At 40.7% G+C, this 16,071-nt stretch overlaps 1 protein-coding gene across 2 annotated transcripts; it reads right to left on the reverse strand.

Annotated features, from left to right (window-relative positions):
• Nucleotides 1-1,867: 1,867 nt before the first annotated feature.
• Nucleotides 1,868-11,908, reverse strand: EXOSC3 (exosome component 3). 2 transcript variants are annotated; one of them, XM_081329135.1, is made up of 4 exons: nt 11,112-11,908; nt 6,417-6,566; nt 4,609-4,760; nt 1,868-2,108 (listed from the first exon to the last, which is right to left on the reverse strand). In XM_081329135.1, the coding sequence occupies exons 1-4, from the start codon at nt 11,403-11,405 to the stop codon at nt 1,907-1,909; spliced, it is 798 nt and encodes a 265-aa protein (XP_081185261.1). In that variant the 5' UTR covers nt 11,406-11,908; the 3' UTR covers nt 1,868-1,906. The 2 variants fall into 2 exon arrangements, with proteins under 2 accessions (XP_081185261.1, XP_081185262.1); XM_081329136.1 differs by lacking the exon at nt 1,868-2,108 and adding an exon at nt 2,183-2,899.
• Between the last annotated feature and the right edge of the window lie 4,163 nt (nt 11,909-16,071).

Genomic DNA, 16,071 nt, shown 5'->3' on the forward strand with positions numbered 1-16,071 from the left:
TTCCGTCCTCTCCATGCTTAACTTAGGAATGTCTGTTTTCCTATATACGGTAGTGGCCAAAATTGCGGAAACCTTTTGGGGAAAAGCGTCCAGTTAGAAATGGCCCCTTGGGTTAAGTTTCCACCAGTTTTTCTTCTAATTTCTTTATAACTGTAGCCTTGCTCACTTAATAATACTATTCTGCGTCGCTTTCTGGGTGACCAGTCAGATCTTTGCACCGTGACTTTAATTTTATCGCGTTTTACAAGCTCACTCAATGAAAGAACACCAAAACACCCAACCGACTTGATATCGATCACATCACGCACTGACAAATGTCCTTCCTCTCAGCTTCAGTGCAGGACATCAATCACTGGATCCTACCGTGATCTGATTGGCCCATTGCCAAAACAAGGTGACGCCCGATTGGCTCTCTAAACGCTCGTGCTCATTGGCTACAATCGGAGGAAGGAAAGCTAGCCGATCTCAACCTAAGCAAGCTGTGCTTCGTCTGGTTATTTGGCTATGACTTTTCATAGAATACAGCACAGATATTTGAACAAACTTTGTTGCATTACATTCTTGATTAAATTATCTTTCCATTGATATATAACTTTATGGTACTACTCCAAAAAAAAAAAAAGTGGCGTTATTAGTCATCCAACCTCAAAAATGCACTTTTCCCAAAAGGCTTCCACAATTTTGGCCACTGCATTGAACCAAACCGAGGATCCATGTCAGCGAGCACACAATGGATTATAAACTTGATCTTGGGAAAGAGCGTGACTGTTTTGAAGTGCTTTGGGGCTGCATGGGTACACCTGCCACCAAAGCCCTCCTGCATATAGACAGCACAACAATGCCAGATTTTAATTCTCCTTGAATACTTCATTTTATAAGCTACTGTCTGATGAACGTTTCAAGGCCAGCCATTCTTCTAAGATGCCCTGTGTATTTAATTTTTTAAAAAAAAATATATCAAAGAAAACAATTCCACAAATACTTTCAAGAATCAGTACAAAATAGCAAGGCATCAACACTAGACAAACAAAAGAGAAAGAAATCAACATAGCAACAGATCAATCCTACAGTAAACACGCCATAATAAATCAGACTATTTTCTCCCCCCCCCCTTAAAGCTGCTGTTATTGTTATTTATCCATTTGAGTTAAAATGTGATCTTCGTTTGGGCTCCTCACCTAGGTTTTCACTGCAATGCTTTATTGTAATAGTTTTAAGCTTTAGGAGAAAGCTAAATAAATGCGTAACAGAGAAGTCAAATTCAATGCCAAATGTTAATTTTGCAATTGTTTTTTTTTTAAAAAAAAGCTGTATCCAAAGGGTTAAATCTTTGAGAGAAATTTAATTTTCTGGGGTTTTTTTTTCCCAACAGCAGTAAATTTCTCTGGTCATCTTTATTTAGATTTCATTTTTATAGCATCTGTTTTTACATCCAGCTCAGTCCTATGCCCTTACGTACATCTCAGGGAATTAAAAACAAAAGTCCTCTTGAAAATGTCTGTACATATTTGCAAATAAAATGAAATGAAAAGCGACTTTCAAAATAGCAAATATTTCTCCCCCCCCCCCGCTTCAACAGCATTGCAAAACCAACATTTTACAAGGCAGTTTGGGAATCTTTTACAAAAAGTCCATACTAACTACAGAACTTCCCATTTGAAAAAATATGCCAGATGAAGGACAAGAAATAACAAACTAAGAAAAAAATAGAGAGTAACAATATATATATATATATATATATATATATATATATATATATATATATATATATATATATATATATATATATATATATATATATATATATATATATATATATATATATATATATATATATATATATTCTTTCTCCCTGGAAATTTATCATGGATCATCACGCATCATCTCCCCCCCCCCGCCCCACCTCTTAGTTTTCTAACAGTTTTGCAACTACACATTTCCTCTGTTCGGCTGTCATATGTTCACAAGCTTCCAAAACATTGGCTATTATTAAAGTCTGTTGAACCGTTTTGGCTTTTACCCAGATTCTTCCATTCATTCCTAAGACTAGCTCAAAAGGATAAAGTTGTCCCAGATCGCAGATGATTTCACAATCTGGAGCCAAGAGTCTGAAATTAAAACAATGGGGAGAAAGGAGAAGGGGGGGGGGGAAACAGAAATCAATTCACGGCATCAATCCAACCTCAATTCTTAATAATTGATTATTTTCCTCGGACACCTAGCCAAATCATGCAGAGATATAAAACGACTTCTCTATAGCTTTGGGTGTGCGAGTTTTTCCTTTTGTGTGTGTGTGTCTCTGTGTGTGTCAGCTCAGAATCACAAAAGTCCTGAAAATCCTGACAGGATATCTGCCTTGAAAAGAGCTAGTGCTGATGGGGAATGAAATCTGTAGACATTTTGGCAAAAAGGAAAAAAACCAGAAGTAAAATAATAACAATAATGAGGAATCCAAATTTACTGTTCAGTTAGCCCTCGACTTAACGACCACAATTCAGCCCAAAATTTATGTTGCTAAGCGTGACATTTGTTAGGTGGGTTTTGCCCCGTTGTATGACTTGTCTTCTCACTGCAGTTGTTAAGTTGGTCACACCTGGTTCCCCAATTGACTGTCCTTATCAGCAGGTCACACCATACTCAACTAATTAATTCAGCCCCAAATTTCTGCAGCTAGGCGAGACGTCGGTTAAGCGAGCTTTGCCCCATTTTACGAACTTTCTTGCCGCAGCTGTTAAGTGAATCACCGCAAGGGTTAAGCTGGTAAACTGGCTGTTCAGCGTATCTGGCTCTTCCCCCATTGCAGCCGTCGTAACGGCGAGTCAGTTGCCAGGCTTCGAATTTTGATCAGGCGGCCGTGGGGATCCTGCAACGTTGTGTGGGAAGAATCCAGAGGAAAGAACTATTTGGGGAAATATGAAAAGGGGCAGAATATTATATTTCCCCAAAGGATCATGAAGGCAGAAAACAACCCCCCACTTCCCCCAAGTCTGTCTGCCCCAGACAGAAACCAGGTCTGCAGAAATGCAGATGTGATCATCTTGTCAGAAAGACTGGAGCCAGGAAGCCGAGATTGGAAAGATAAAAAGATCCCTAGAATCCACAATCCCTCACACCAAAAAATCCAACTGTCATCAACCACAGCCCCAAGGAAGCAGGATATGACCTTTGGGACATAATAGGATTAACCCACCACTGTGAGAAAACTGGAAAGGCAGACTCAGACTCAGGTCAAAGTTCATGCCACAGGAACAATTCCAAACAAAAGCCCAAGGAGGTATAAAAACCCACCACTCCCTACTTCATGTGGTCAGTTTTTCCCAGAGCCATCTTTCTGTCTGGCTCTCCTCTTCAATAAACTACAACATTCTTTCTAAAGCAGTCTCCATGTTGTTTATTCCCGGCTTGGACTGGACCCTGATGAAGATTTTTCTTTCGACAGTTGCAAGTGTGAAAAATGATCCTGAGTACGTTTCCCCCCCCCCACTGTCGTTGTATCTTTGAACGGTTGCTAAACAAACTCTCGTAAGTTGAGGACTTACTGTGTGCTGCACTTTTAGCTTAGCCGTCACTCTTACAACCGATTCACAAAACAGCCCTCCCTCTTAAAAGCTTTCTGTCCTTTAATCGGCAACAAGCAGTATCACAACGTGATATTTATCGCTAATCAAATCCAACCCGTGTTATGCAACCGTTCGTTTAGTGATTGTTCAAAGTTACGACGACATTGGGAGGGGGAAATAAAAGTGTGACTTATGGCCGTTTTTCACACTTGTGACACCTTCATGGTTGTGCGATCAAAATTCGGACCCTTGGCAAAACCGGTTCATATTTATGACGGTGCGCAGCATCCCGTGATCCACTTTTGTGACCTTCTAACAAGCCAACTCAAAGGGGGAAGAAGCCGGGTTCACTCCAGAACCGTCGGACTAACTGAACAACCGAAAAGATGCCCTTAACAGCAGTTGGCGGGGAAAGTTGTAACATGAGGCAAAACTGACTTGACATGTCTCGCTTAGCAGTGTAAATTTGGGGGCTTGATTGAGGTCGTACATGGAGGATTACCTGTATTAACTGATTTTTTTAAAAAATAAAATAAACCTATACTAGGAAACACGGGAAAGGCATAAACCAGGTGTAGGCAACCATGGCCCCTTCATGACTCGCGGACTTCTACTCCCAGAATTCCTGAGCCAGCCATGCTGAGGGGAAAGGGAGAGGTTTCCCAGCTGAGCCATGCTGGCTCAGGAATTCTGGGAGTTGAAGTCCACGAGACACGAAGGGGCCATCGTTCACCCATTATGGCTCAGGAATTCTGGGAGTTGAAGTCCACAAGTCATGAAGGGGCCATCGTTCCCCCATGTTGGCTCAGGAATTCTGGGAGTTGAAGTCCAAGAGTCATGAAGGGGCCATAGTTCCCCCATTATGGCTCAGGAATTCTGGGAGTTGAAGTCCACAAGTCATGAAGGGGCCATCGTTCCCCCATGTTGGCTCAGGAATTCTGGGAGTTGAAGTCCACGAGTCATAAAAGAGCCAAGGTTGCCTACCCCAGGCATAAATCACGTCGTTTGAGAAGCAAAGAAATCTTAGTAAGGATTCCTTCCCACCTACTTTCTTATTAGGCCTAGCGAGACCTTGAATAAAAAGCCGTCCTGTCCTATGATTCCCATGCCATTCGCCCGGCCGCTGCTGTCTATGCAGACCATCTCAGGATCCATATCTTTATTGGCCACGATAAACTGGCCGTAAATAAGGTCGCCCACCTAAAGGAGGAAAGAAAAATCAACACTCTCGCCTACACCAGTTTTGCAGGACAGATTTACGTTTCGGCCTTTTACACTAGTGCAAAAGGGCCTATCCTACACTCCCTCCGTTGTGTCCTCGCCACTCTGCGCAGGACGACGGAATAAGAACTGAAAGAATGGGCAAAGTACCACCAGGATGGTCCCTGGTTCCAGATCAGCAACTTAACTACTATCCCACAGTAACAAAAGAGCAGTTACTGAAGGGTTGGATACACAGGGTTGGATCGGCAGAACCTACTCCAAGGAAAACATACCAAAGTTATGGACGTTTTCTCTTATAGAATATCTTTATTCTCCTTGGGTATCTCACGACGAAATTAAGTGCTGTCCACAGTGCGCACTACGCACAAGTAAAAACATACATTATGTAAACACATCCTTCACACTCGATTCACCATCGCGCTGCCCCTAATATTGTTCTTCAATCTTGCACTGTTCAGTAGGATTTCATATGGTTGTAGCTCTTGAAGACGTTTTGCTTCTCATCCAAGAAGCGTCTTCGGTTCTTGCAGGAGAAGCGCAAAGTCTTCAAGGAAAAACGAAGGAAGTCCAGGTGCCTTTTGAAAAAGCACCTTTGGGACAACCATGATCTGGATGACTGAGACTCTCCATAGACACTTTGAAGAGAGTGACCTTTTGAAGCATCAGAACTATACAAGAGCCTTCACAGCATCTGCAGTTGACGTGCAACTCAAGAACGTTATCAGAAAAATCTTTTGTCCAGTAGAGCAATGGTGGCCCTCATTCAACAGGAAAACCAAGTTCACCTGTTGTTAGAATTGACACATCAGTCAACTGACTAGTGAAATGTTGTCCTATCCGAACTTGATATCCTAAATCTAACAAACGATACCCCAAAGAAGTCAAAGGGAAAAAAAATCCAGGGAGAGAAGCTAATGCTTTTATCGGCAATACATGACTATACTTAATATTTAGCTTTCAGTAGACCAATGAGATGCATGTCCAGTTCACATTCTCACACAGACCAAGAAGATATATCTGGCAACTTGCTTGCTATCTCATATGCCCTTGCCCCACCCTCAAAGGTTTGCCTGCTCTTAAGGCAATGTCTTTGAAATTTAAGACATCCTAGTGACCCATAATATGATGGTATTAAGAGTCGACCCCATTGCAGCTTCTTAAAATACTAGATACGCCTTAGCGCAGGGAAATGATCCCAGCTGCATCTGTCTTTATCCGGATTAGAAGTATTGGCTGAACACGTTCATTTTTTTTATTATTATTTATTTCATGTCCGGATCAAAGCTTAAACTGCCCAAATGAGGCCACCTTTGTGGCTTTGTCGTTGGCCAGGAAAAAAAAACACTTTTCACTGTAAACCACTAGCTCAGGGGTAGGCAACCTTGGCTCTTTTATGACTCATGAACTTCAACTCCCAGAATTCCTGAGCCAGAGTTGAAGTCCATGAGTCATAAAAGAGCCAAGGTTGCCTACCCCTGCACTAGCTCAACCCAAGAAGCTAGATCAAACACGTTGACATTTAACACCAAACGCTAAAGTCACGGCTCAAATCCCACCCAAGCCTGCTCAGAAACGTCCCTGGGTACAAACGGGATGGTGTCCCCGCTCGTGGTGGTTGAATGGGTTTCTCACCTGCACGTTTGGCCTGTTTCTTTTGGTGGCCCCTTCAAACGCCAGGTAAGAGAGAGAGGCATGCTCACTGCCTCCAACGTCCAGTTTGAATATGTCCCCAGCTTTGGCCGTCACTATGCCTATCACGTGATCTCCTTTCACTGGCACATACTGGCAAGAGTAAGGATAAAAAAAAAGGATTTTTTTTTTGGTTTGTTTTGGTGAGAAAACAAAGCCGTGGTATCATGCAGCCATCCCTTCCCCTGCAATCCACCATGAATATAGGGCTTTTTTTTTTCTTTCTTGCAAAGTAGCACTGTAAGAGCCAGGGTGGCGCAGTGGTTAGAATGCAATATTGCAGGCTAACTCACTCCTGACTGTCAGGAGTTCGACCCTGACCGGCTCAAGGTTGACTCAGCCTTCCATCCCTCCGAGGTGGGTAAAATGAGGACCCAGATTGTTGGGGGCAAGAGGCTGACTCTGTAACCCGCTTAGAGAAGGCTGTACAGCACCGGGAAGAGGCATATAAGTCTAAGTGCTATAGCTATTGCTACATAAATACAGCATTCCTGCCCCAAATATTTATATTTATTATGTAACATATACTATACTGTGATGTGAATGTGCCATACGATGTATGCTAATATACATATCAATATATTTATTAAAAATTACATTATATGAATTTGTATCAATAAATTTTATATAAATTATATTTTACATAATCATATATAGCCTATTTGATATGATTGTATTATATAACCCATCTCTTTCAACAAGCTGGCCTGGCCTGATGGGACGGGGTTGGATTTTATAAATGGATTTTAACTTTTAATCTGTATTAATTTATTACGGGCACTGTTTAATTACTTTTTAATAATTTTTAATTTTTGTATCTTGTTTTTATGTATTGCCCTGTTCACCGCCCTGAGTCCTTCGGGAGAAGGGCGGTATACAAATTAAATTAATAATAATAATAATATAATTATAATTTAAACATGCACTACAATCATATTATATATAATACAATTAAGTTATATATATCATATAATTTATATAAAATATATTACATAAATTTATATAAGGTAATTAAATTATAATTATATAATGCAATATATTATTTAATGTGATTATAATGTATATATTATATAATTATAATTTAATGTAATGAATTTAACATACAATAATCTAATATATAATACAATCACATTAAATAAGTTATGTTGCATTATATAATTATAATTTAATATAATGAATTTAATGTAACATAATATATAAATACATAACACAATTATATTAAATAGGTTATATATGTAATTGTCCCCTTCATGGATTACTGCCTTGTCGTGGCGAAGGGGCTTGCGTAATTCAATGAAGCTATGAGCTATGCCGTGCAGGGCCACCCAAGACGGACAGGTCATAGCAGAGAGTTCTGACAAAACGTGATCCACTGGAGAAGGAAATGGCAACCCACTCCAGTATCTTTGCCATGAAAACCCTATGGACAGTACCAAAAGGCAAAACGATATGACGCTGGAAGATGAGCCCCTCAGGTCGGAAGGCGTCCAATATGCTACTGGGGAAGAGCAGAGGGCTAGTACTAGTAGCGCCAGAAAGAATGAAGCGACTGGGCCAAAGCCGAAAGGACGCTCAGCTGTGGATGTGTCTGGTGGTGAAAGGAAAGTCCAATGCTGTAAAGATTTTTTCTCCATAGGAACCTGGAATGTAAGATCCATGAATCAAGGAAAGCTGGACGTGGTCAAACAAGAGATGACAAGACTGAACATTGACATCTTAGGTATCAGCGAACTAAAATGGACAGGAATGGGTGAATTTAATTCAGATGACCATCAGGTATACTACTGTGGGCAAGAATCCTTCAGAAGAAATGGAGTAGCCTTCATAGTCAATAAAAGAGTAGGAAAAGCAATACTGGGATACAATCCTCAAAATGACAGAATGATCTCAGTTCGAATCCAAGGCAAACCATTCAATATCACAGTAGTCCAAGTCTATGCCCCAACCACCAGTGCTGAAGAGGATGAAATTGACCAGTTCTATGAAGCACTACAGCACCTTATAGAACTAACACCAAAAAATGATGTTCTTATCATCATGGGGGATTGGAATGCTAAAGTAGGAAGCCAAAAGATAACTGGAATAACAGGCAAGTTTGGCCTTGGAGTGCAAAATGAAGCAGGGCACAGGCTGATAGAATTCTGTCAAGAGAACGCGATGGTCATAGCAAACACTCTTTTCCAACAACCCAAGAGACGGCTCTACACATGGACATCACCAGATGGTCAACACAGAAATCAGATTGACTATATGCTCTGCAGCCAAAGATGGAGAAGCTCTATACAGTCAGTAAAAACAAGACCAGGAGCTGACTGTGGCTCAGACCATGAGCTTCTCCTTGCAAAGTTTAGGCTTAAACTGAAGAAAGTAGGGAAAAGCACTAGGCCACTCAGGTATGAATTAAATCATATCCCTGTTGAATATACAGTAGAGGTGACAAATAGAGTTAAGGAATTAGATCTGATAGACAGAGTGCCTGAAGAACTATGGACAGAGGTTCGCGACATTGTACAAGAGGTAGCAACCAAAACCATCCCAAAGAAAAAGAAATGCAAGAAAGCAAAATGGCTGTCTGAGGAAGCTTTGCAAATAGCTGAGGAAAGGAGGGAAGCGAAAGGCAAGGGAGAAAAAGAAAGATACGCCCAATTGAATGCAGAATTCCAGAGAATAGCTAGAAGAGATAAGAATGCCTTCTTAAATGAACAGTGCAAAGAAATAGAAGAAAACAATAGAATAGGGAGGACCAGAGATCTTTTCAAGAAAATTGGAGAAATGAAGGGAACGTTTAATGCAAAAATGGGCATGATAAAGGACCAAAATGGCAGGGACCTAACAGAGGCAGAAGAGATTAAGAAGAGGTGGCAAAATTACACAGAAGAACTATACAAGAATGAGCTTAACGTCCCTGATAATCACAATGAGGTGGTCACTGACCTCGAGCCAGACATCCTAGAATGTGAAGTGAAGTGGGCCTTAGAAAAACTGAGCAACAACAAAGCTAGTGGAAGTGACAGTATTCCAGCTGAGCTATTCAAAATCTTAAAAGACAATGCAGTAAAAGTGCTACACTCAATTTGCCAGCAAATTTGGAAAACTCAACAGTGGCCACAGGATTGGAAAAGATCAGTTTACATTCCAATTCCAAAGAAAGGCAGTGCCAAAGAATGTTCAAACTATCGCACCATTGCACTCATTTCTCATGCTAGTAAAGTCATGCTTAAAATCCTACAAGCTAGACTTCAGCAGTATGTGGATCGAGAACTACCAGAAGTACAGGCAGGATTTCGAAGAGGCAGAGGAACTAGAGATCAAATTGCCAACATACGCTGGATCATGGAGAAAGCTAGGGAGTTCCAGAAAAACATCTACTTCTGCTTCATTGACTATGCTAAAGCCTTTGATTGTGTGGATCACAACAAACTGTGGCAAGTTCTTAAAGAGATGGGAGTACCAGACCATCTTATTTGTCTCTTGAGAAACCTATATGCGGGTCAAGAAGCAACAGTGAGAACTGGACACGGAACCACTGATTGGTTCAAAATTGGGAAAGGAGTCCGGCAAGGCTGTATACTGTCGCCCTGCCTATTTAACTTATATGCAGAGCACATCATGAGAAAGGCAGGGCTAGATGAATCAAAAGTTGGAATTAAGATTGCCGGAAGAAATATCAACAACCTAAGATACGCAGATGATACCACTCTAATGGCAGAAAGTGAAGAAGAACTAAAGAGCCTCTTGTTGCAGGTGAAGAAGGAGAGTGCAAAACTTGGGTTGAAACTTAACATTAAGAAAACCAAGATCATGGCATCTGGCCCTCTCAATTCCTGGCAAATAGATGGGGAAGAAATGGAGGTAGTGACAGATTTTATTTTCCTGGGCTCCAAGATCACTGCAGACGGGGACTGTAGCCAAGAAATTAAAAGACGCTTGCTCCTGGGGAGGAAAGCCATGGCAAATCTAGACAGCACACTAAAAAGCAGAGACATCACCCTGTCAACAAAAGTGCGTATAGTCAAGGCTATGGTCTTCACAGTTGCAATGTATGGCAGTGAAAGTTGGACCATAAGAAAGGCTGAGCGCCAAAGAATTGAAGCCTTTGAACTCTGGTGCTGGAGAAGACTCCTGCGAGTCCCTTGGACTGCAAGGCGATCAAACCGGTCAGTCCTAGAGGAGATCAATCCTGACTGCTCTTTAGAAGGCCAGATTCTGAAGCTAAAACTCAAGTACTTTGGCCACCTAATGAGAAGGAAGGACTCACTGGAGAAGAGCCTAATGCTGGGAAAGATTGAGGGCAATAGAAGAAGGGGACGACAGAGAATGAGGTGGCTGGATGGAGTCACTGAAGCAGTAGGCGTGAGCCTCAATGGACTCCAGAAGATGGTAGAGGACAGGAAGGCCTGGAGGAACATTGTCCATAGGGTCGCGATGGGTCGGACATGACTTCGCAGCTAACAACAACAACATATGTAATTGTATCATGTATAATGAAAAGTTAATATAATGTGCTAATTTAACATAAAATTACAGTGTACAATATTTTAATATATATTCTTCCATTTAATAGCCATGCACCTATTTGCAAATACTGGGGCTGCGAGCAGAGCCAGTCTCCGAACTGCGCAGGCGCAGCCCTCTTACCCGCTTCTGTTGTGAGTCCACCCAATAGGTTCCCCCGGAACTACTTCCGCTCCCACTTCCGGCCTGAGCAGAATGGCCCCGGTAACGCAGCAGGCCGCATTTGGTGACTAGCAGGCCGTCAGCGCCGCGTCTCAGCCCCGGCCCGCAAACCAGCCGCCCCTTCTGCGGCCCGGTCGTAGTCAGGCGCAGCCGTTCGCCGTCCGCCTCTTCCTGGCCGGGCAAGAGCAACGCTTCCCCAGGCATTACCACTTGCCCCACCCGCGTCTCGGCCAAGCAAGCGACAGCGCCCGCCATAATTTCAGAAAACGGCCTTGCTTCTCCGCCTTTTGCGCCTGCGCAGAAGGAAGGTTCACCCCGCCGCTAGGCGATTACCTAGCGCTCGAGCTTGGGCCCTTGCACATGCGCAAATGAAGCCCTGTAACTTTCGGATTGCAAAAAAGGAATAGGCGTTTTTAGAGGGATGCTAGGCTTGGCGTCCTCTGGCTTTTAACCTCTTGGGTTTTTTTTATTTTTGGTTTTTTTTCTGGTTGGAGAGATTAGGCAACCATTCAGAGAAGGGTTGGTAAGGCCACACCTGGAATACTGCATCCAGTTTTGGTCACCACGATGTAAAAAAGATGTCGAGACTCTAGAAAGGGTACAGAGAAGAGCAACAAAGATGACTGGGGGACTGGAGGCTAAAACATATAGGGAACGGTTGCTGGAATTGGGTATGTGTAGTTTAATGAAGAGAAGGGTGAGGGGTGACATGGTAGCAGTGTTCCAATATCTCAGGGGCTACCACAAAGAAGAGGGAGTCAAGCTATTCTCCAAAGCCCCTGAAGGCAGGACAAGAAGCAACGGATGGAAACTAATCAAGGAGAGAAGCAACCTAGAACTAAGGAGAAACTTCCTGACAGTGAGAACAATTCACCAGTGGAACAACCTGCCTCCAGAAGCGGTGAATGCTCCAACACTGGAAGTTTTTAAGAAGAGACTGGACAGCCATTTGCCTGAAATGGTATAGGGTTTCCTGCCTGAGCAGGGGGTTGGACTAGATGACCTCCAAGGTCCCTTCCAACTTATTATTGCTGCTATTATTATTATTATTATTATTATTATTATTATTATTACTATTACTATTACTATTATTATTATTATCCCTTCAAAGAGTGCAAAGAGCATCTAACATCAGCAGACATGGATCAAGATAATTTCTAAGTTCAACCCTGGCCAGACAAGTTCTTTTGTGCCGGAGCTGGGCCATCTCTGAGCAAATAAGCAGCAGAAAAAGCCCTGGTAAAAAGACAGCCAAGATAGTGCATGGAGGGCAAAGGATTAGCATCCCTAAACTTGTGCAAAGAAAGCAGTTTCACTCTAAGCCCACATAAGTTTTCTTGGAAAGAATTGTGATGTGTGCACGCAACATTATCAACAGTAGCAAAGTTTGTTTGGAGCCTTATCTCAAAGAGACTTTCTCAACTTCCAGCGCTGTGATCCGACAATGTTTGCTCAGGCTTTTCTGTTCTGTGTCTGACCAACGCCTTCAAAACGTGGGGAAAAGGAATGTGATGAAATGGTGGATACTGTTTTTTCAGTACTGAAGTGCAGTGTATGCACAAAGCTTAGCTTCACAGCAATTCATTCTGAATGATTGGATTACATTCTTCAAAACAAAACACGGATTAGACCTTGTTAATAGCCAAAAGATGTGAGCTAAACTGCGAAATTGGCGGGGGGGGGGGGGGGAATCCCAAACACATTAGCTGGACTTAAAGACAGGTTGAGGTTCTACAGATCGGTTGTATCAACTGCACAACAAAAGAAGAAAATGTTAAAAAAAACACCTCCGTTTATAAACGTTACTTTCACTTGCTGGGTACAATTGTCAGTTAGATACAAAATGAATTGGTGTCGAAGTTAGATGAATTCCTATTGGAAAAACAAGCTATTAATACCGGTGTACGGAAGTGTGAAATATTCTTTGGCTCAGAAAAAAGGGGGCCAAAATCATACAGGGGTCAGTTTTATGCCACGTTGATTGACTAATGGACACGACCAACTGCATCAAGTTATACAGAAGACTAAAAAGTCTTAAAAAAACATCAGATAAAACTTTTCTTACACTGAATGAAACACACCAAGCCATTCTTGCTTTTTCAACACTTGTAAGCCTATCAATCAGCAAATCCACAAATAGATCAATCTTGGTTCTTATATACACACCAAGCCATTCTTGCTTTTTCAACACTTGTAAGCCTATCAATCAGCAAATCTACAAATAGATCAATCTTGGTTCTTATATACACACCAAGCCATTCTTGCTTTTTCAACACTTGTAAGCCTATCAATCAGCAAATCTACAAATAGATCAATCATGGTTCTTATATACCATATTTGCCCTGGGACTTTCACATCTTCCTACAAACATTTTGGATTTTTTTTTAACAGCTCAGCTAATACTAAGTCTTCTCAAGGAAGCTGACACGGTAAACAAGACCTATACTGGTTAAGCTACACTTGATGGGTCAGATCTGCAGCTTATGCCATCTTAACTATATCTTTTAAGTCGCTTTTTGCAAATAATATCTTTATAACTGCAGGCGTTCTAATTTAACAGATTAGACTAGAGCAAGAGGGTGAAATGATGAGTTAGTTCCTGGATTATTAAACTTTAGCGACCCCATCTGGCTGACAGCGGCATAGCAATATACGAGAAAATTATAAAATGTGGAATACTATACCGAAGAAAGAGGACGTTATACCTGAAGATGAGGTTTGATTTTCTAAAGCAATATCAGTGCTACTAAAGTTGGCTTTTATTGATATTAATATATTATCTTCAGCTTTGTATACAGTTATCCAGTTTCTCCAGGCTTTTTTGATTTCCAAACAATGTTTTTCCCAAGGCTAGAGACAATTCCATGTAATAACACATAATGTTGAAACTGGAGAGTGCAAATTGATCATTATTTTTATTATTTTTTATGCCACCTATCTCCCTTATAAGACGATTCGTGGTTTATGCTTCACGTCCAACAATTGTCTCATTTTATAACCATGGAAACAGTCTTAATAAAACTATTGCTGCACTATGCTATACAAACCAGAAATGACCATCTAGTGAATTTGCAACCTAACCTTTACAAAGCTATCATTAAAGGCTTCATGTACAGACGTGTACCAATTATGAATATGAATGAATTACAAACATGCTTGACTACACAACTGAACAATTTGTTACAGCAAAACCGTCATCTGTGGAAACCTTCATGTCTTGTATGTGAGATCAAGTCATGCAATATTTAATAATGACTTCAAAGAGTATAATTATTGATACATTTCTTAACGATGCCATTCATAGTCATATTTTAAAAGATTTAGCGGAAGAGAGAAAAGAATCACATGATATTTTCATTCTTCAAAACAAATTTTTATTCGGGACATAATATTTTTGTTTAAATAAACAACTGTTTACACAAAGCTACCACACGTGCGTGCTTACATCCATAAAGAGATTTATACAAAAAAATCATTAAAGGATAAGCATATTCCCTTCTAACTGTCCATATGTAGTCTATATATGTCACTAGTCTTGTGGACATACTTTCATGATTTTTACATTTGAAGAACATTTATTGAGCATCTTGATACGGATAAATGGCACTTCCAGCTTCAGGGACATCTAAATTATTACAAGTGATTACCAAGTTTTAATGAAACTACAAATCTCACAAAGAGGGTTTACAAATATCTGCTGATATGTTAGTTTGATACATCTTAAAAGACTGAACAGAAAAAGCAATTGGAAATTTCCACTTTATCAAAGCAATAGGAAATTCTATCTGGAAACCTCTGATAAACGTTAGGCTATATTTTATTCAAGAAAAAGCAATATTGAATTTACTGGACCTCTACTACATTTGTACAAAAAATAGTCAAAAGTTAACTATCTATATTATTCTCAGCGAGAACACAGTATGGCTTCGGTCAAGAGTATGATTTTGGAATATGCTAAAATGTATTATTCGAAGAAGACACTGCGTATATTAATTTGAGTTGGACAACGGTCTTAATATTTTGAGATGTCTGTATCTTTGGATATGAAAATTGGCAGCTGGACAACGGAAATGGATTGTCCCTCCCCTTCTTATTGCTAAAATAAAGGTTAAACAAGAATGCTTTGACTTAATGAACACAATCGGGACTAGAATTTCCATTGCTAAGCAAGCCGGCTGTCAGTGAGTTGCACCCAATTTTATGGCCTGTTTTGCTACAACCATTAAGCAAATCACTGCGCTTAAGTAAGTTGGTTGTTACGGGAGCCTGGCTCCCCCCCCTTGACTTTTTTTTTTTGGAAAAATCACAAATGGAGCTGACCCTGAGACGCTACGAGCACCATCAATACATCCCAGTTGCTAAGTGCCCAAATTTTGATCATGGGATTGTGGGAATGCTGCAACAGTTGTTAGTGCAAGACAGGTCAAAGGTCATTTTTTCCAATGCTGTTATAACTTTGGTCACTAAAGCAATGATTGTAGGTCAAGGACTACCTTTATACACATAATCATAATCACAGTGACATAGCAGAGGGTAAAGTGAGCTACTTTTCAAACACTGCTGACACATAAGAATAATCCAAAGTTCATTATGATGTCTTATTTCTAAATACAACCGCATCAGACTAAAAAAAGTACATTTAAGAACAGTTTTTGGACCTCCAAAATGTACCATTTAAAAGAAGCATTTATCTGCAATATTCTTCGAAAGAATGAAGGTAGAGGGCTACTACTTTTAATGACAATTGGTTTGGAAGATTGAATAAGTCTGCTATTGAATATTTTACCTGGTAACATTTTTTTTAAAGAAAGCATGTCACTACATTCACCCTTAACTTGTTTTAGAAATTAACTCACTTTCTGGGTTTGCACTGAACCATAATGAAATGGACTGTGTTCAAACATAGCCACCTAATCAGAGA

Source organism: Vipera berus (assembly GCF_964194415.1).
Source record: "Vipera berus genome assembly, chromosome: 5".
In the NCBI taxonomy this organism is placed as follows: domain Eukaryota; kingdom Metazoa; phylum Chordata; class Lepidosauria; order Squamata; family Viperidae; genus Vipera; species Vipera berus.

Bases quoted from the DNA above. Each gene is read 5' to 3' on its own strand.
- EXOSC3 (XM_081329135.1), bottom strand. From the start codon at position 11,405: ATGGCGGGCGCTGTCGCTTGCTTGGCCGAGACGCGGGTGGGGCAAGTG. The intron at 4,761-6,416 runs GTGAGAAACCCA...TTCCTCCTTTAG, and splicing joins GAAACAGGCCAAACGTGCAG to GTGGGCGACCTTATTTACGG. The intron at 2,109-4,608 runs GTAGGTGGGAAG...TTTTAATTTCAG, and splicing joins TCGCTAGGCCTAATAAGAAA to ACTCTTGGCTCCAGATTGTG.